The sequence below is a fragment of the Delphinapterus leucas genome, chromosome 2 (genome assembly GCF_059928025.1).
Source record: "Delphinapterus leucas isolate spDelLeu-1000000601 "Yukka" chromosome 2, BTC_Dleu_Yukka2, whole genome shotgun sequence".
Classification (NCBI taxonomy): Eukaryota; Metazoa; Chordata; class Mammalia; order Artiodactyla; family Monodontidae; genus Delphinapterus; species Delphinapterus leucas.
In genome coordinates, this window is record NC_143130.1 from 132,144,045 (window position 1) to 132,164,000 (window position 19,956).

Genomic DNA, 19,956 nt, shown 5'->3' on the forward strand with positions numbered 1-19,956 from the left:
AAAAATGGGCAGAAAACCTCAACATACATTTCTTCAAAGAAGACATACAGATGGCCAACAGGCACATGAAAAGATGCTCAATATTGTTAATAATTAGAGAAATGCAAGTCAAAACTACAGTGAGGGATTACCTCATACCAGTCAGAATGGCCATCATCAAAAAGTCTACAAATAATAAATGCTGGAGAGGGTGTGGAGAAAAGGGAACCCTCCTTCACTGTGGTGAGAATGTAAATTGGTGCAGACACTATGGAGAACAGTATGGAGGTTCCTTAAAAAACTAAAAATAGAGTTACCATATGATCCTGCAATCCCACTTCTGGGCATATATCCAGAAAAGACAAAAACTCTAATTAAAAAAGATATATGCACCCCAATGTTAATAGCGGCACTATTTACAACAGCCAAGACATGGAAGGAACCTAAGTGTTCCTTCCTACAATGGAATATTACTCAGCCATAAAAAAGAATGAAATAATGTGGACCTAGAGGTTATCATACTAAGAGAAGTCAGTTAGACAGAGAAAGACAAATATTACATGATATCACTTATATCTGGAATGTAACAAATGGTACAAATGAAATATTTACAAAACAGAAACAGACTCACAGACATAGAAAACACACTTATGGTTACCAAAAGAGGAGGAGGAGGGAGGGATAAATTAGGAGTATGCGATTAACAGATATACACTACCATATCTAAAATAAACAAGGATTGACTGTATAGCACAGGGAATTATATTTCATATCTTGTAATAATCTATAATGGAAAAGAATGGAAAAAAAGCAGTACATACACGTATAACCGAATCACTGCTATGCACCTGAAACTAACACAATATTGTAAATCAACTATACTTCAATAAAAGAAAAAAAAATCATGGCTTCAGGAGCTCTAAGGTCACAAAATGCTGTTCTAGGAGACTTTTAGGCTAACGTGTAGCCCCCCACGTGCCACTGGCGTTAGAGAAATGCTCATTATGGTACACACTGTCCAATGATGGTAAAAAAGTCTTATTTTTACTACCTTATCAACACAGCTATTTAATTCTTCACTTAGAGCTTCCTTTTCTTTCAGCAGTTTTTCATTGTGGCTTAGAATACTAGAAATTTTTTGTTGGACGTCAGAGAGATTGGGACATCTGTGCAGCTGTAAGAGATAAACAAGCCCACCCATCACGTCTCATGGTTGTATTTAAAAAGATGTATTTATAAACAGGACATTTTCATGGCTGCTGCTGTTTCCCTATCTGTAGATATTTCCCAGGACATATAAACTCTAGGGAACTATAATTAACTTTAACAAAATGTTCCCTGCTGGCTTCTCTCTATTCTTCAACTGACTGCCGAAATGTCTGCTTAGACAAAACCAACCAGACATTAAGTAATGGTCCTAGCTTTCTGTTTTACCTTCAGGATAAAATAAATAACATACTGCCATTCTGTCATGAATTTAACTTGCGTACATATAGCACAAAACATTTTCCCCATGTTTTTTAACTAGAAAAAAATCTTTTTCAATCAAGACTATGGAATTGGCATCAACCAAGTACAATGTATCAACCAACAAAAGGGGAAGTTTTTTTGTTTTTTTTTAATATTTATTTATTTATTTCGGGTCTTAGCTGCGGCATGTAGGATCTAGTTCCCTGACCAGGGATCGAACCCGGGCCCCCTGCATTGGGAGCACGAAGTCTTTCATCGCTCGACCACCAGGGAAGTCCCAAGGGCAAGTTTAAAGATAAATCAAGCAGTGTTTTTCAGCACGTTCTGCATACCCTTCCCTTTGGAAGATGCCTAAATTGACTTGCTAAGAAAAAGGTTGCTGGGGGCTTCCCTGGTGGCGCAGTGGTTGAGAGTCCGCCTGCCGGTGCAGGGGACACGGGTTCGTGCCCCGGTCCGGGAGGATCCCACATGCCGCGGAGTGGCTGGGCCCGTGAGCCATGGCCGCTGGGCCTGCGCGTCTGGAGCCTGTGCGCAACGGGAGAGGCCACAACAGTGAGAGGCCCGCGTACCGCAAAAAACAAACAAACAAAAACAAAACAAAAAACAAGGTTGCTGGTATGGACACACTGGCTTCTTCCTCTGCACTTTATGGCATCAAGACAAACGGAAAACTTTTTGTTCCTTTTCATCATCAGCCTTAGCACTAGTGACATTTTGGGGCAGGTAATTCCTTGCTGTGGGAGACCGTCCTATGCACTGTAGGATGGTTAGCAGCATCTCTGGTGTTACCTATTAGATTCCAGTAGCACAGCCTGCCTCCCCATACACTGGGTGTGAAACCCCAAAATGTCCCCAGACATTGCTAAATGTCTTGGGGTGGGGGAGCAATTTCCACCTCCCCACAACCACTGCTTTAAGGAGACTGATTGTTTCTTACACTCCTTAACCCTTCCCATAGTTCATATGTTTTCAATTTCCCTCTACTTCACTTGGCTTTCAATTTTCAATTATTTATTGTCATTATGATTTTACGGCCATCTTTCAACTTTTTACCTGAAGTTCTTTTACATTCAGCTTTAGGAATAGTATGACAAAATGGACTTTAAGGATTGAATGTTGTCTTCAACTGGCAACAAATCCAGCATAATTTACAAATCTAAACAAGTCAGAAGGGTGAAGGAAAGTGTAAAGAACCTGGGCATTGGTTAACAAAGGCCTTTTTTCCTTTGCTCACTACCCCATCCCCAGACCCTCACAAAGCCTGGTACCATTTTGGGTGTCTACAGACTGGTATGTGACCACTGCTGATGCTATTCGTGTTTCTTTTCAATGCAACAGATAATACAAAATAAAAATGTTTTGTGAACAAGAAATTATTATGTCATACAGAGCAGCACAGGCTTTCTAGGTCCAAGCTGTGTGAAAGCAAAAGTGGGCTGACACCATCTTAACCCTTGTGATCCAAGAGTCCAGATGCCTTGAACAACTGCCCACCAAAAGCAAAAGGGCTCACTGTTTTTCCATCTCACTATTTATATCAATGCTTCAAAAAATATGCAATAAAAGTGTGCCAAATGATGTCCTCATCATACTATTTTACTCCCAACTCGGCTCCTTTTCTTCTGATCCCTAGCTTGGCAAAATCACAAAGCATACATTTCCCATGCTATGGATTTGGAATCCACCATTATCATCTGAAAGGTTGAACAACAGACAGAAAATGATAAAGGAGAAAAGTATGCCCAAGTTAATTAGGATGAATTTAGTAATAACAGCTCTGGAATACTTATATACCACAGAAGAGCCTTTTAACTTCTGGAATGTTTATATGGACAGACAGCTTCTGCTATGGCAGAACAGATAAACTTTGCATAGCAGCATCTGACTTGAAAAGGTTCTTATAAAGCACCTATTGGGTACCAGTACTGTATTAGGCACTGTAAGAGATACAAATTCCCTGAGAGTCTTATAATCCTATTAGGAAATCAAGACTTACAGGTGTCAATTAGGAATCAACATGAACATAACACACTCAGTGGTACAGACTCAGCATTCAGAGGAGGACACCTTTATGCTCATAGGCTGAATAGGTATGAGAGAATTTTATAATCTAAGGATATCATAATATTAAAGTAATCCTCTGGTGAAGCAAATAAATAAAATGGAAAAACTAAATTCTCCTAATGTAAATCAGGATTGCTTAAACTGAGGGATTCCTGTGCTCATTGAAAAATTCAGAATAAAATTGGACAACGTTCAGAATATATTAAGGTGAACCCTGTTTTATACTTAAAATTAGGTCTTTGTTTGAAACTTTGAAATGTGCTTCTTAAAGCCAAATTCATAGGTGAGACTGCATCCCTGATAATGTTCTAGAATCTACTCTTCTGCCCAAGATAGATGCCTCAAACTCACTATGAGAAAAAGGGATGATGAGGGACCAGCTTCACCTGTGTCTCACAAATCTGGGTGAATAGTTATTAAAGTTATGAGTAAGAAAGTCACCATCTTTTTAGACAAATTTATATTATTTAACACCTGGCCGGGAGAAGGTAGAGCAACAAATTTCCTTTTTTTTTTTTTTCTGCTGTACGCGGGCCTCTCACTGCTGTGGCCTCTCCCGTTGCGGAGCACAGGCTCCGGACGCGCAGGCTCAGCGGCCATGGCTCACGGGCCCAGCCGCTCTGCGGCATGTGGGATCTTCCCGGACCGGGGCACGAACCCGTGTCCCCTGCATCGGCAGGCGGACTCTCAACCACTGCGCCACCAGGGAAGCCCAAATTTCTTAAACTGAAGTGGTTATGGTTCATTTATAGTAACAGAATGTCAGTCTACAACATGTAAGTTACATAACTAGAACATTTAGAGAATTAGCAATAGGAGCCCTTATAAATAGACTTGTACTGCAAGCCCTCAATTTTACTAAGTAATAAGCTAGTTAACAGGACTCAGTAAAAAGGACATTTGGTGGCTAGAAAAGTTAGACCATCAGGTGCATATTATTCTATGAGCCCCCCCATACCTCCTGTCCCCACCTAAGCAACACACGATCTTACTTGTTTCATTTTCTCCAGTTCATCTTTGAGAAGGAGGTTTTCCTGTTCCACAATATGAATTTGTAGTTTAACTTCAGAAAGTTCTGCCTCCAGAGAAGACACTAAAGTGGAAGACTAAGAAAAAATTTTAAAAGTCATATAATATACATATTCATTTAGCCTGGGGAAACTTAGTAAGTTCACAAAAGGCAGCATTAAGGAAACACTAGTACAAATTCAGTGACACACTGTTTAATATCATTTGTCCTTATACTCAATGGAACTAACCAAAACTATCTTTTAATAGACTTTCCGCTAAAATGGCATGAACATGACTTCTAAGTTCGTTTTTGAAGATGTCTTCACTGTAAAGTTACTATCTTTCTCTGGGGGGAGATGCTTTGAGACCATGCAAATAGTGTTTTTCCTTAAGCTTTTGCTTATTGATTTTAGTGTCTATCAGTGGATTTTATCTACAACAATTACTACTCTGGTGTTTGCCTAATGAAGACTTTTTCCTTCTTCATACATTTATTAATTGGAATTCTCTTGTAAGGAAGAGCTGTTATTTTCCCCCCGTTATTTATGTATTCAATTTTTTTTATAACAGTATGGACCTATAGATATTTATTTTATTTTGCATTTTATAATTATTTTGTGCTCTGCTTTATTTTGTTGATCAAATTATTCCAGCTTTGGCCATTAGGAGCTCCCTCAGGTTGTGCCCTGTCCTTTTGACATGCCCCATCTTTTGGGGGGCACCTTTTTCTTTCTGACACCATGAGATGTTCCAGGCTCATCTTGAATTGACCCTGCCCCAGCCTTGGAAGCAATCATTTTTCCAAGTAGCCCGGGCTCCTCTTATACGAGAATAGTGTTTAGAAACCAAGATCTGGGTACTCGATCCATATACACACATCTACATCTCTGTATCTATCTATCTGTCTATATATTAAGAAATACGAGTTTATACTAATACCTCAAATTCCAATCCAATATCAGAGGGTTCATTTTAGCCTTCTCAGTTTCCCCACTTGCAACTTCCTTTTCCAAAAATGAGAAACGCAGTTCTTATTTTCTACGTTTACTTATCTGTTCAATTCTAGTATACACAGAGTAGTTCCAGAATTACTAACATACACCCCCATGAGAAACACATTTACTCACTAGATTATTATTGCCTTTATGTACACTTCTTTTTGTCTTAACCCTACTGTATACAGTCAAGATACTAATTTCTAAATTACTTATTTTCTTCCACACTGTAGCTATGTTATCCATTTACAATACAGTTAGGTTCATTTGTTAGTGTTTGTGTTCCATTTTGGTACCCCCCCATCTTTGTTTTCTGGATTGGTTTTAATTGTGTGTTTATTTGAGGGGGTATGCAAAGAGTATGTAAAACATTACTATAGTTCTAAGCATCAGAGCTATGTGAAAATGTTCTCAGAAGTGTCACTCCCTTCCTCATTCCTTCTATCACATTCCCATTCCTCTCTTCCATCCCTTTCCCACTCGCCCTCTATAGGTAACCATCTCTTTAGTTATCTGGTTTATCATTCCCATATTTCTTTTACATAAATTTCTGTATTTCTTTTACACAAATACATGTGTATTGCCTAATATCCCCTTCTTTCTTACATGGACGGAGACATACTATCTTAGATACTCTACTGAGCTCTTCTTTTCTCACCTAACAGTATGTCCTGGAAATCATATCACACGAAGAGATCTTTCTCATTTGTCCATTCTTTCTTTTTCTTTTTTTATAGCTGTATAATACTACTCCATGTGTGGCTATACCCATCACATTTATCCAACAACTCTCCAATGTATGGGCATCTAGGTTGTTTCCAATATTTTGCAGTTACAAACAATGCTGCAATGAATAACCAACGCTTTACGGTGAATTTTCATATTTTTAGAGGAATATCTTTAGGGTAAATTCCTAGAAGTCAGATTGCTAGGACAAAAGGTAAGTACATATGTAATTTTGTTAGATTTGCCAAATTTCCTTCCATAAATACAATATCAGTTTATATTCCACCAGCAATGTATGAAAGTGCCTGTTTTCCCAAACCCTTGACAATAGAATATGTTGTTATATTTTTAAATTGTTGCCAATCACATAGGTGAGAAATGAGATATCAGCGTTATCTGCATTTCTAATTCTGAGTAATTCTGAACATTTTTTCAAGGTTTGAGGGCCATTTTTATCTTTTTTTTGTGTGTGAAGTTTTGTTCATGCATTTTTTCCTATTTGGCTATCAGGTTTTGCTCCTAAGCCCTTTGACTTTTAAGAGTTCTTTACATAGTAGGGATATTAGCTCCACTCTTGGTGGTATATGATGCAAATATTTTCTCCCAGTTTGTGAGCTGTCATCTTTCTCCCAGTTTGTGAGCTGTCTTTTGACTTTGTTTATGGTATTTTCTTGGTCATGCAAAAAATTTTAAAAATTTAATCAGGTCATTTTTTTGCCTCTAGTTTATGAGCCATAGTTACATAGCCTTTCTCTACACCAAGCCTAAAGATGAATTTGCCCAGTTTCTACTAGTACTTGTATGTTTTACCTTTTATATTTAGACTCCTAATCCAATTGGAATTTACCCTTATGTATGGTATAAGATATGGATCTAATTTTATTTTCAGTTGTCTACCCAGTTATCTAGGCACCACTTACTAAAAACTCCATCTTTACCCCAGTGATTTGAGAAGCTACCTTTGTTATATACTAAGTTTCCATATGTATTTGGGTCTAATTCTAGACTTTCTCTTCCACTTATCTGTCTATTCATGTGCGAACACCACACTGTTTTAATAATTGGGACTTTATGTATAAGAAATTAAATACAAGCATTTCTTTTATTTACTGGGATTTCCTCCAGAAAGGCTGTAGAGTGGCTGTAGACCATACCTGCACTTTACAGTGTTCCAGTTCTTCTTTTAGATTAGACTTCTCTTGTTCCCATTCCTCACATGTACTGTGTCCTGGCTCTTTATCCTTCTGACTTAGCATTTCTGCCAGACGTTGATTAACTTCTTGCAGTTCTTTCTGATTTTGAGAATTCTTTTGGCTAAGCTCCATATTTTCCAAATCCAACTGTTGGTTTTTGGTTTTTAATTCTGAAATCTAATTAAAATTGAAAAAAGTCTTAAAAACTAGTTATCCTACTTCTGCTAAAAATATATTTAGAGACTAATTGTTTTACCTTCTCTATGTAAAGTTATACACACACACACACATTTAATAACAGAAAAAAATACATACTCATTATTACAAAGTCAATCAGTTCAGAAGTGTATGAAGAAGTGACAGACACTCTGTCCAACCCCATTCCACAGGGGTAGCCACTGTTCACAGCTAGGTACGTATCCCTACAGATTGTTTTCTATGCATACACAGACCTATATACGTGTAGTTTTCTCCTTCTTTAGAACAAAAATTTGCATTATTTCAGATGTTCGGATAGTCTGCTTTTTCCACTTATAATATCTTACAGACTCTTATCTTTCCAAATCGGTGCATTCAGAAACCACCACATGCTATATTTTTAGTGGCTATAGGGCAGCGGTCGCCAACCTTTTTGGCACCAGGGACCAGTTTCATGGAAGACAATTTTTTCACGGACCAGGGCTGGGGAGGGGTGGGGGGTGGGTGGGGTCAGGGGAGGGGGATGGTTCAGGCGGTAACGCAAGTGATGGGGGGCGGCAGATGAAGCTTCACTCTCGACCAACCGCCGCTCACCTCCTGCTGTGCGCCCGGTTCCTAACAGGCTGAGGACCGGTAGTGGTCTACGGCCCAGGGGTTGGGGACCCCTGCTATAGGGTATTCCATGTATCAAGACATTCCATACTGTATTTATCCATTCCCACACTGATAGACATATAGGTTTATTATCATTTTTTCTTTTAATTATGAAGAAACAAAACAATCTTTTGGAAAATTCATGTACACATGGTAGCATTTTGTATTTAGGATCTTATTTTTGGAAGTAGGGCTGCTGGGTTAGAAGGTGTGCATATACATTACTGTTTTGATCGATATCCCCACAATGTCTTCCTCACAGACTACCAACTTATAGTCCTATCAACAATGTATGAATATATTTGTTTCCTCAGTCCCTTTTTAATATTAGATCAGATCAATCTTTAATTTTTGCTAATCTGACAGGTGAAAAAAAGAAACTCATTTAATTTGCCCTTCCCTAATCACTAATGAGGCTAACCATCCTTTTATATGTTCTCTTCTTTTTTTCTGACTTGACCAATCATATAAATTATTCACTTTTCTACTCCATTTTGCAATTTGTTTCTAACAGTACAGAATATATTTTGGACGTTAACACCTTGTCTATTTCAAGTGCTGAAAATAGTCTTTTCCCAGGATGTCCTTGTCTTTTGATTCTCAAATGGCTTTTCCCCACACAATTGCATATTGTTGAGATTATACAAAGTGGGCACTGAACGGCACAAGCTATCTAAATAAATCATAATTCTGTGAAAATATACACGGATTAACTAGTATTCTATATCTGTAAAATGCTGTTCTTAACTTTCTGCTTTTAATTGTGGTGGGGAAAGAGGAAGGAGCTAAAATGAATCAAAACCACATGTGGGGACCTCCCTGGTGGTCCAGCGGATAAGACTGTGCACTCCCAGTGCAGGGGGCCCTGGTTCGATCCCTGGTCGGGGAACTAGATGCATGCATGCTGCAACTAAGGAGTCTGCATGCTGCAACAAAGATCCCGTGTGCTGTAACTAAGACCTGGTGCAGCCAAAATAAATAAATATTAAAAAAAAAAAAAAGCCATCTGCTACAAAGAGCACAACTGAATCTAATTAAAAACAAAACCAAACCAACATAGAGCTAGTATTTCACAGGTTCGGTTTTAGAGGTTATCACCTCCCCACTCCCACTGATTATAAAGCTAGTATTCAGCACCAGAGTCTACAAATAATATATATATTATTATATTCACAAAAAAACAGAAACCTAGTTTAGAATTAGCATGAGGTGAGTTTCCATTTTGAAACTCAGGATTTACATACAGCCTTACCATTATTAGCTACGTTTCCAGTAGCACGTGCTGTAAATTTCAAATTTAAAACAAGAAAATTTTAGAATCAGGAAACATTGGGAAATATTCTCTCCTTACCTGTTTCTTTAAATTTTCAACCATCTTCTGAACTGCAGCTTTTTCCTGCTTTACGGTTTCTATTTTTTGCCTAAAGGGACAATGAAAATATAACTTAAGAGTTAGGCTTTAACAGTTGAAGTAAAATAGCTTTAGTCCTCACAAAAATGCCTTAAGAACATTTAAATATATGTCTTACCACATTTCTTCCTGAGATCCATTTAATTTCCCTAATTTCAGGTTAGAAATGCTGTCTTCTTCATTTAAAGTAGTAATTTCATTTCTCAAAATAAAATTCTCCTCTTGAAGCTTCTCAGATTCATATCTGAAGTACAGAGATTTTTAAAAAATAGTTATAACAAGGCAGTCATCTGGCATCTTTGGAAAATACTTTATAGTAACTTCCAATTAAACACGTATTCCATGCCAGTTAAAAAGAAAAGCCTAAATTAGTAGTCTCTTGGTGCTTGGAAATCAAGCTACGACATATTGACTCATTTCTTTTGGGAAGTAAGAATTTCACTAAAAGACATTAGGGAAGTGTGACTGAAACACCTGAGCATGGAGACAGAAAGGAGACTCAATGCCCATCCTGGTTGCTGACTTTCTCAGTGGCAAGCATATGCTTTGAGCAAATTATTTATTTCAGTCTGAAGTCCTGCCTGCTCCTAAAAGACAAAAGCCATGTTACTAAGCTGTATGAGCTTCAGTTTTAAACCCCAGGGCACCTAGAGAAAGAAGATTCACTACATAAATGAAAGGGCCATGTCAAAATATGTACACTAATGTTTACTTTGTGATTTCTTTCATCTCATTATGATTTTTAGAACTAAATATGGTCGGAAGTAAAACGAGGAAAAACTACGCCGAGAATTATTTTGTTTTTTCATATCTTTAAGATATTTCAGACATGACGTAGTATTTTACAAGTTTTTTTGGAACCAAATTTGTTAGAAGGCTATTGCAATCATATTTTATAAAGTTGAGTGAGCAGTCGTTCAAATTAGTATCATATTTGTCTTTGTTCTTCAAGCACGTTTATTAGAATCTGATAGCTCCTCAAAAAATTATATGTTCTAAGATAAATTTCCAATGTTTACAGACTATCAGCCTGCACTTCAAGTGATATAAGTGAAAAACTATAAGCCATGAGACACAACACTTTTTCTATATTAGTGTAAGAAGAGACTCCTTATCTACCAAGTGAGTTAATGATACACGAAAGGCATTCATTCTCATATAACTTGTTTCATCAAAATGAAGGAAATAACCAACATTTAGCCAAAAAAACCCCACCAAAACTATCCATCCAAATGAAGTGCTACAAAAGAGTTAAAGACTTGACATACATTGATGATGCACATGGTTAAACAACTAACACTCTCCATCATGAACTTTCACACCCTAAATGAACGACATTTATTTCCTATAGAGGAAGCAGTGCCTCCTAGGCAGGGTTATTCTACTTGTTAATACGACACAGAAGCAGAAGGAAGTCTAAAGTACTGCTCTCTTCTTGAAGACTAACAGGTTAGTTTCTCTAGGCACAGCAAGCAGCCAAGTTAGATTTGGTGAGGTGCTCTGTGGGATTCCGTGAAGTGTAGAAGGTACATACATTACCTCAGAAGCTCAACTTTTTGCTGCATCTCACTGCACGTGATTTGCAAGTCATGCATCATTGCCTTCAGCTCTTCCTCCTTTTCTCCTTGAGAAGGTACATCTTTTTGCTTAACTAAAGCAGTGACTCTTTCCCTCAACTTTCTAGTCAGCTCCTGCAGCTTCTTTTTCTCCCGTTCTAACTCTGTGATTGTGGCCTGGCGCTGAAAATGTTTGTCCTGAAGGCTGAGGAGAGCGGTGTTTTCCTCCAGTATTACTTGGTTCTGTACTCCAGGCTTTTCTTGATGTGTCTGGAGTGTTCCATGTAGCCAGGCAATTTCATGTGCTTTTACTTTTTCTAAGAGCTCTGTATTCTCCTGCCCTAGGTACTGGTTTTCTTGACAATGTTCTTCTATAATATGGTGTACATTCATAATCTTTGGTACACACTCTTCCGGTGTCTGATTTAGTTCAAGGATCTTTTCATCAGGTCCGACTTCCAGGTTATCTAAATGGGCTTCCCATAAGGAGAAGCAGTCATACTGCAGCACTGCTCTTTCTTGCAGCTTCTCCATCTTGTCTTGAAGTCTCAAAACCAGAACATGCAGTTCCGCATTTTCTCTTTTGACCTCGTCATAACTCTTTTCCAGGCTAAGGAATGTTTCAGTCACTTCTTCAACTTTCTTTAGCTCATCCTGTAATCGGAACATCTCTGAAGTGAGCTCTTTGTTATTTTCTAGTGCTTCATCGTACCGCGTCTCCATCACTCTCAGCTCTTCCTGGAGACACTCATTTTCTCTCCTAGCATCTTCATATAACAATTTATACTTGGCGGAAGCCTCAGGGATTCTTTCAAGCGTCTTTAATTTCTTTTTTAGCACAGAAACATCAAAAAGTAAGTCCTGTTTCTTTTCAGAAGCTCGATCACAGTCTGCACGTAAGATCATTAGTTGTTCCTGAAGCTGGCCAATCTGATTCTTTAGGTCCCAGGTTTCAGTCCTGGTCTCCTCACTATTTTCAAGCTCAGAAAAACTCTCTATTGATGCTTCAGACTCCTCTCTTCTGACCTCCTGTCCCTGACCAGAGCTTGTCCCCGTACTTTCCAGATCCCGGACCTCATCGCCTTGCAGGTCACTTAGGACGTGCTGCATGGTTCCACCTTCTGCTTGTTTCATTCGGTTTGGCAGTAAAAATGGCTCTGTTTGTTCCACGGAATTTCCAAAAAACCCAGTAGTTGGCTCATCTAAACAAGAAGACATTACTGACTCTGGCTCTAATTTTTGCAGCCTCTGTTGCAACCTAGAAATTTCAGTTGCCATTTTCACATTTTCCTTCACTGCTCGTTCATGAGCTCTTTGCAGGCTTAAGAGGACATCTCCGTTCTCTTCCAACAGCTGCTCTCCTTGCTGGAGCAGGGACATGGCTCCACTTCCTTCCACTTCCTCCCTTCCCATTGCCTGGCAGCCATTCTGAAGCCTGGAGGGAGGAGATCCCACCTGCTCCATTTCCTTAATTTTATTCTGAAGCCTGGAGATTTCTGTGCTCATCTCAGCCCTCTCTCGATCTGCTTTCTCACAGGTCACTTTGTAGACACTCTCCATGGCCAGAAGCTTGGACATCATTTCCTGCCTCTCCTGGTCACGTTCCCTTTCGAGCCTTTCAAGCCTCTGGCTGGCCAGCTGCTCCGAGGCGCCTGCTTGGCACAGGACCTGCTCACGGACCTTCAGTTCTCTTTCGTGACTGCTCTTCAGCTCAAGTATCTGGCTGGACAGCAGACTTTGCTGACTTTCAGACACAGTTCTTAGATCTTCCAGGTCTTTGAGTAGCTTCTGTCTCTCAACAACCATGCTATTCAAATGTTCTTCGTATGTTTTCTCCAGCATCTCTCTCTCCTGGGTCAGGACCAGAGAAGTGGCTTTCTCTCTCTGGAGAGTCTCTTTAAGCTGCTCCTGGGCTTCTGCACACTCCTGGGTGAGCTCATCTTTCTCAAACTCCCACTGGGATCTCTCCTCGCGCTGTTGTTCCAGGACTTCCTTCAGCTCTCGGCGGTAGTGCCCCTCCAGACTTCGCAGAGCATTTTCATATCTCTCAGCGACTTTCTGACAGTCAGCCTGAAACTGGGCTTCTATCTGAGAGGTTCTTCTATTACACTCAGTTTCCATTTTTTCCCTAAATGTGGTCAACATACAGCATTACTGAAACTGCCATCAACTCCGGAAGCAAACAAAAAACATTTTCCCATGCATAGAAGAAGCAGCCAAGCAAACAATTCAAATATTTTCTAAAAATGGTCTTCACTTATTCCTATGTGATTCAGTTATACTGAGAAGGGATCTCATTTCTGAGAGCCAATGCTGGCAGCCATAATTAATTTAAAAGACTTACTTACCTCTCTCTGCATTTAGAAGGAAAATTTAGAAACCCAGTTCTTTGGTATACTCCCACATGTATTTGTTTATGGATTTTTAGCCAAAAACGCAGGCTGATATTTCACATTAAATGTTCAAATGCATATTAGCCTAAACCCTAATTTGGGAAATACATAAAATTCTTCCATTTTAATTAAGTAGACATTGGTGGATAAATAGTCATATAAACCACACATATTAACAAATTCATTATGTTTTGCTTTTTATTTAATAAAGTAGCACCGGGTTAAAGTATGAAGCACTGAAGCCCTGAAAAGTACCTGAGATTTCACGTGAGGAAAGTAAGCACAAAATGGTGTTTCATAACTCTGGAAGGAAATGTAACTTTGCCCAGAATCTAGCTTATAAATGGCCTTTCTCAGAAAACAGCAAGACTGAACTAGGAAGAAATCACATTTGTGATAATCTTATCCTCATCTGTAACCTTAAAAAGTACATGCCTGATACAAAAAATACTTTTCTCTTTCTAAAAAAAAGTTTCAATACCCCAAGGTAGGCTTATATCTAAACAACGGCAAAACAATCTGAAAAACTAAAAAAGAATCTAGTCAGTCAGTGGGCTATTATGTCTTCTGATTTTTCAAAGTCTCCTTAATTGACTGGGATTTCTGGTGCCCCCAAGGACTGGTGCCCCAGGTTCCTCCATTTCCCCCATTTTCTTACCTTCCCTCATGTAGTTCCCTTTGGTGTTTTTCCAAGAGCTCTTTTTGCAATTCCTCTTTCTCAAGAGTATGCTTCTCCACCAGGCTTTTCAGCTGCTCCTGGTGAACTTGTTCTAGTTCCTGAGTCAAGCTTCTCACCTTCTCTTCTGTCCAGGCACCATTTTGAATGAGTTTTTCCCTCTCTTCATTAAAGCTTTCCTCTGCCTGCTGCAGCCTAGCCCTTAGCTCCATCTCATGCTCCAGCCTCAACTCCTCCTGCAGGTGAGCCTTTTCCTCATCCCACTTCATTTCCAGTTGTTTTTTCTCCTCCTCATGTCTGCAGATAGCCGTGTGTTGTACCTCCTTGAGTACCACTGTCTGGCCCTGAAGTTCTGCAATTTCATTTTTAAGGTCACTTATTTGTTCTTCCAAGATGTGCACTTCATTCTCATACTTTTGCTTCACATTCTCCTGCTCCTTTTTACAGGCAACCTTGGTTTCATCTAGCTGCTTTTCATAATGATGCACCTAAAGCCAGAAAGTAAAACCACCACAATGTTATTCAACTCAAGGCCATGGAAAGGTGATGGGGCAGTAATTACTTTTCTCCTACAAGACATTCCTCAGTTTTCCCATTTTTTTGTTTTAAAGTAACAATTCAAAAACACATTAAATAAGATATTTTTAAGTCAGGCATGGTTTGATTACCTTTTTAACTTGGTTGAATTTTATTAGTTTCTGAACAACTCTATTAAAACTGACTAGACCTTCACAGAGATACCATTTGTCTCCACGGGCAAACTCAGGGCCTTAACATAGTTAATTAAATTTAAGTATTTGTTTAACACCTGTCAGGTACCCTGCAGGCCTCGTGGGGACACAAAGTTGGGTAAGACATAGCCCCTGTCATTAAGGAAAAACCACTCTAGACATGCTCATGACAACTACAAAAAAGTATACTACACGTCAGAATAAAACATATAAAAGGTATAGGAAAAATAGTTACAATGTAACCTGGGATTCAAAGGAGGGAAAAATCACATTTGGTTGGGAGAATTCAGGAATGTAAGAGGTAGCATTTGATATAAACTCTCAAGGTTAAGTAGATTTTCAAGAGGTAGAAAGAAATAATAACACAGCATGTAATAGCATGAGCAAAAGAGGACAGTTTGATGAAGAACAGCAAACTACCTAGTTTGGCTGGAAGATAAGGTAACTCAGAGGAATGGTAAAAGAGAAGACTGGAAATATAACCTAAAGCAACACGGTAAAGGGTTTTGAAGGCCAATATTCACCTAATTTAGGAAGTAATGCTATATCAAAGGGCTTTTTAGTTTTATTAAGATGTCTTTCAATGAGTTGGAAATAATGTAATCGTCTGCAAGTTCCATGCTTGCTAGGACTGAAGGTACTACATTTTTAAGAAACTCTCTCCTATGAGGAAAAGGCCTCACCCTTGGCCTGTGAAACCATGCTGAGGTAGTGCGTTCCTGGTAGCCAACAGGACACAAGAGGAAATGTATAGAAAGTGCTGCTCTTTGAGAAAATAGAATTGAGAATGTCCTACATGCAAACGCTTGTCAGAGCTCAAAGAAATCAGAGAACAGGATTGATAAAAAGGTCTTACTTTATCTTCAAGCTCCAGTCTCAGGCAACACAAGTCCCTGTGATGTTGTTCTTTCATCTGTTCGATGACCAGCTCCGCCTCGATGCTCATATTCAATGGATTGCATTCTTCAGAGCCAAGCCCTGAAAACACATCGGATCTGTTGACCCTGCAGCAGGTTCTTTCAATAACACAACTGGCATCTAAGGAAGGATATCCAGTTTAATTGAGGAATAATTTTTAGCTTAAATTACTACAGATGAGATCTACTAGGAAACAACAGAAGCCAAGAGAAGTCTCTTGTTTTTAAGTATTAGGGAAAATAAGAAAAAGTGAAGGTGAACAGATTCTTTCATGTACAGGCAATGTACCAAACCTTAATAGAATCCAACAAAATAGGAGGTGGGAGTAGATGTGGAAATTGTTGCTTAAAGGTGACCTCCTCCTAATGAAAATCGTGCAGAGTGAGGTAGTTAGGTCAAACCAACCAGCCTTCTTTCCATCCAATGAATACTGAGTGACAAATTAGCAGAGGGGCAATGTGGCAGGAGAATGAACGGCCAGCATACTTGCTATGCTTTGAGGTGTTAACTTCATGGGTCAAGATATCCAACCCACCCCTCAACATTACAAAAGATTCAGTATTGTAATATTAATTTCCTGTAGTGCAGATAGGGCCTTACCTTAAATTATCAGCTAAAACTTTTTAAAGAATAGGGCATAGGTTAGGAACCTGGATATAGGCAGATTCGATAGAAAATTCTCGACTCATTCATATGAGTTCACCTCTGCAACTGCCTATGATGATGACTGAGAAGGACACTGAAATGTGAAGCATAAGCTGAGGGCTGAGCTAGTACAAAGACAAAATGATTACATCTACTACTACGTAGAAATCTCTTAAGGCAGGGGACGCAAAAAAGCTTTTCATGTGGAGATACACAGGCAGATGCAAGAAAGAGCATAAGTCTAGCATCTGGAATTGACAGTCCTGCTTTGGGCTTTCTCTTCATCTATCATGGCACATCCCCAACTGAGAAGTGATACCTGGGGTGTAAACCACCCCAATATGACACAGCCTCAGGTACCCATGAGGAGAACTCCCAGCCCTTGGTCATCTATGGAAAAGCCCAGAAAAGCTTCTGAGATACATCATATCAGTTGGGCTCCATTCTTATACCACAGTAAGGCTACAGAGTACAGACTTAGAATCAGAGGAAAGGTGTTCAAGCCTGTCCCTGTCCCCTCCCCAATCCCTTATTTATTCCAGAATAAATAGGTAAGGAGAAGAATAAACAACCCTTGTAAGAACCTGTACTCCTGTTCCAAGGAGCAGTGGGGAAAACTATTTATGATGAAGAATTTATTATAAACCCTTTCTGAAACTGAAATTCAACACACTGGAGGAAAGGGGCAGGATGCCAGGAGGGAGGAAAAGAGCTGATAATGAATGTAGGAGGGTTCCCAAATGACTCTGCCTTCCAACCTTGCTACTCAAAATCCTCCTCAAAGGTACAGGCAACCAAGGTTTATTTATCTTATTTGTTGTTTTGCAGACATTTAGCACAGCCAGCATAAGGAAATCAAATTTTGTGGTTTCTGGCTGGCTCGCTCTCCAAAACACTGTCATACCAGTTAGGCACTCTTTTAGAAAGGGAGGATTCAGCAATAACTCAGTGACTGAATTCTAACACTCCCAAGGCCTGGATTCTCAGACTTGTGGCCAGTTTTGTTTTTTTTTTTTAAACGAAGCAAATATCCTTGTGGTTTGATTTTTCCATTTCTTTGTTGATGCATATAAAAATCAGATGGAAATATTCTCATAAAGACTTCAAGGACAAATGAAAAAACAGACCACAAGTGAAACAGCTCAAGAAAATAGCACTGCCAAAGTCTTTTTTTTTGACGGGGGGCGGGCTGGGGTGGGGCGGGATTGCCAACATTTTGCAATTCTACATTCAACCATGGTTTTAAAAACAAAAGTCAAAGGCAGAGACTCTGAAAAGATGGCGTCTGAATGGCTTACCCTGGTCAGGCTCGACGCAACCACTGTTAATATCAAGTTCTTCTGATGGTGAGTTTTTCGAGGGAAGTCTGAGCACTTTGCCTTGTGCACGATATTCTTCCAGCTCAGACTGGAGTTCATCTACTTGGTCTTGTAATAGCTGGAGTTTAAAAACCAATACAAGTCTTAGATGTGATGTCAAAAACACAAGCAACAAAAGAAAAATTAAACTGTACATCATCAAAATTAAAAACTTTTGTGCTTCAAAGGATACCAACAAGAAAGTAAAAACACAACCCACAGAATGGGAGAAAAGTTTCTGTAAATTATATATCTGATAAGGGACTTGATTGTACAATATATAAAGAACTATTACAACTTAATAATAAAAAGACAAATAACACATTTAAATATTCAGCAAAGGATCCGAAGACACATTTCTCCAAAGAAGATAAGCAAATGAAAAGATACTCAGTGTTATTAGCCATCAGGGAAATGCAAATCAAACTCACAATGAGATACCACTTAATACCCACTAGGATGGCTAAAATAAAAAAGACATACATGTATCCCCATATCCCCTCCTTCTTGAGCCTCCCTCCGTATCCCACCCCTCTAGGTCGTCACAAAGCATCGAGCTGATCTCCCTGTGCTATGCAACAGCTTCCCACTGGCCATCATTTTACATTTGGTAGTGTATGTATGTGCATGCCACTCTCTCACTTCGGCCCAGCTTCCCCTCCCCCACGTGCCCTCAAGTCCGTTTTCTACATCTGTGTCTTCTTTCCTGCCCTGCCACTAGGTTCATCAGTACCATTTTTTTAGATTCCATGTATGTGCATTAGCATACAATATTTGTTTTTCTCTGTCTGACTTACTTCACTCTGTGTGACAGACTCTAGGTCCATCCACCTCACTACAAATAACTCAGTTTCATTTCTTTTTATGGCTGAATAATATTCCATTGTATATATGTGCCACACCTTCTTTATCCATTCATCTGTCAATGGACACTTAGGTTGCTTCCATGTCCTGGCTATTGTAAATAGTGCTGCAATGAACATTGTGGTACATGACTCTTTTTCAATTATGGTTTTCTCAGGGTATATGCCCAGTGGTGGGATTGCATATGTATACATATAGTTGATTCGCTTTGTGGTACGGCAGAAACTAATACAACACTGTAAAGCAATTATACTCCAAAAAAGATATATTTTTTAAAAAGACATATAATAACAACTGTTGGCAAGGATGTGGAGAAATTGCAACTCTCATATTGGTGGGAATGTAAAATGGTGCAAACATCTTGGGAAAAATTTGGCACTTCCTCAAAAGGTTAAACATACAGTGATCATATGACCCACGAATTCCACTCCTAGGTACATACCCAAGAGAAATGAAAGCGTATGTCCACACAAAAACTTGCACACAGGACTTCCCTGGTGTCACAGTGGTTAAGAATTCATCTGCCAATGCAGGGGACACGGGTTCGACCCCTGGTCTGGGAAGATCCCACATGCCATGGAGCAACTAAGCCCATGCTGAACTACTGAGCCTGCACTCTAGAGCCCATGAGCCACAACTACTGAGCCCATGAGCCACAACTACTGAAGCCCGCGCACCCTAGAGCCCTCACGCTGCAACTACTGAGCCCACGCACCGCAAATACTGAGCCCACGCACTGCAACTACTGAAGCCCACATGCTCTAGGGCCCGTATGCCATGACTGCTGAGCCCGTGTGCTGCAGCCAGTGAAGCCCGTGTGCCACAACAAGAGAAGCCGCCGCAGTGAGAAGCCCGCACACCGCAATAAAGAATAACCCCCACTCACCACAACTAGAGAAAGGCCACACAGCAACAAAGCAGCCAAAATAAATAAATAAATAAACCAGTGTGTACATGTCAATCCCAAACTCCCAGTCTATCCCTCCCTCCCACCCTTCCCTGCTGGTAACCATAAGTTTGTTCTCTAAGTCTGTGAGTCTGTTTCTGTTTAAAAAAAACAAAACCAAACCAAACTCGCACACAAGCGTTCACAGCAGCATTGTTCACAATATTC

The 19,956-nt window shown here is 39.5% G+C and overlaps 1 protein-coding gene across 18 annotated transcripts in view; it reads right to left on the reverse strand.

Annotated features, from left to right (window-relative positions):
• Positions 1-19,956, reverse strand: part of NIN (ninein) — a 112,836-nt gene that overhangs the window by 27,829 nt on the left and 65,051 nt on the right. For 9 of the 18 annotated variants that reach the window (XR_016392173.1, XM_089907667.1, XM_022570591.3 and 6 more), the window contains 9 exons: positions 17,919-18,057; positions 15,914-16,095; positions 14,309-14,814; positions 11,241-13,385; positions 9,820-9,945; positions 9,642-9,711; positions 7,400-7,615; positions 4,506-4,619; positions 1,031-1,153 (listed from right to left, as the gene is read on the reverse strand). Coding sequence is in view for 17 of the 18 variants with exons in the window: in XM_089907667.1 (XP_089763793.1) it covers positions 1,031-1,153; positions 4,506-4,619; positions 7,400-7,615; positions 9,642-9,711; positions 9,820-9,945; positions 11,241-13,385; positions 14,309-14,814; positions 15,914-16,095; positions 17,919-18,057 (3,621 nt within the window). In the remaining variant the exon portion in view is untranslated. The remainder of the gene's footprint in view (positions 1-1,030; positions 1,154-4,505; positions 4,620-7,399; positions 7,616-9,641; positions 9,712-9,819; positions 9,946-11,240; positions 13,386-14,308; positions 14,815-15,913; positions 16,096-17,918; positions 18,058-19,956) is intronic. The other 9 variants (XM_022570586.2, XM_022570588.2, XM_089907674.1 and 6 more) reach the window with 3 other exon arrangements.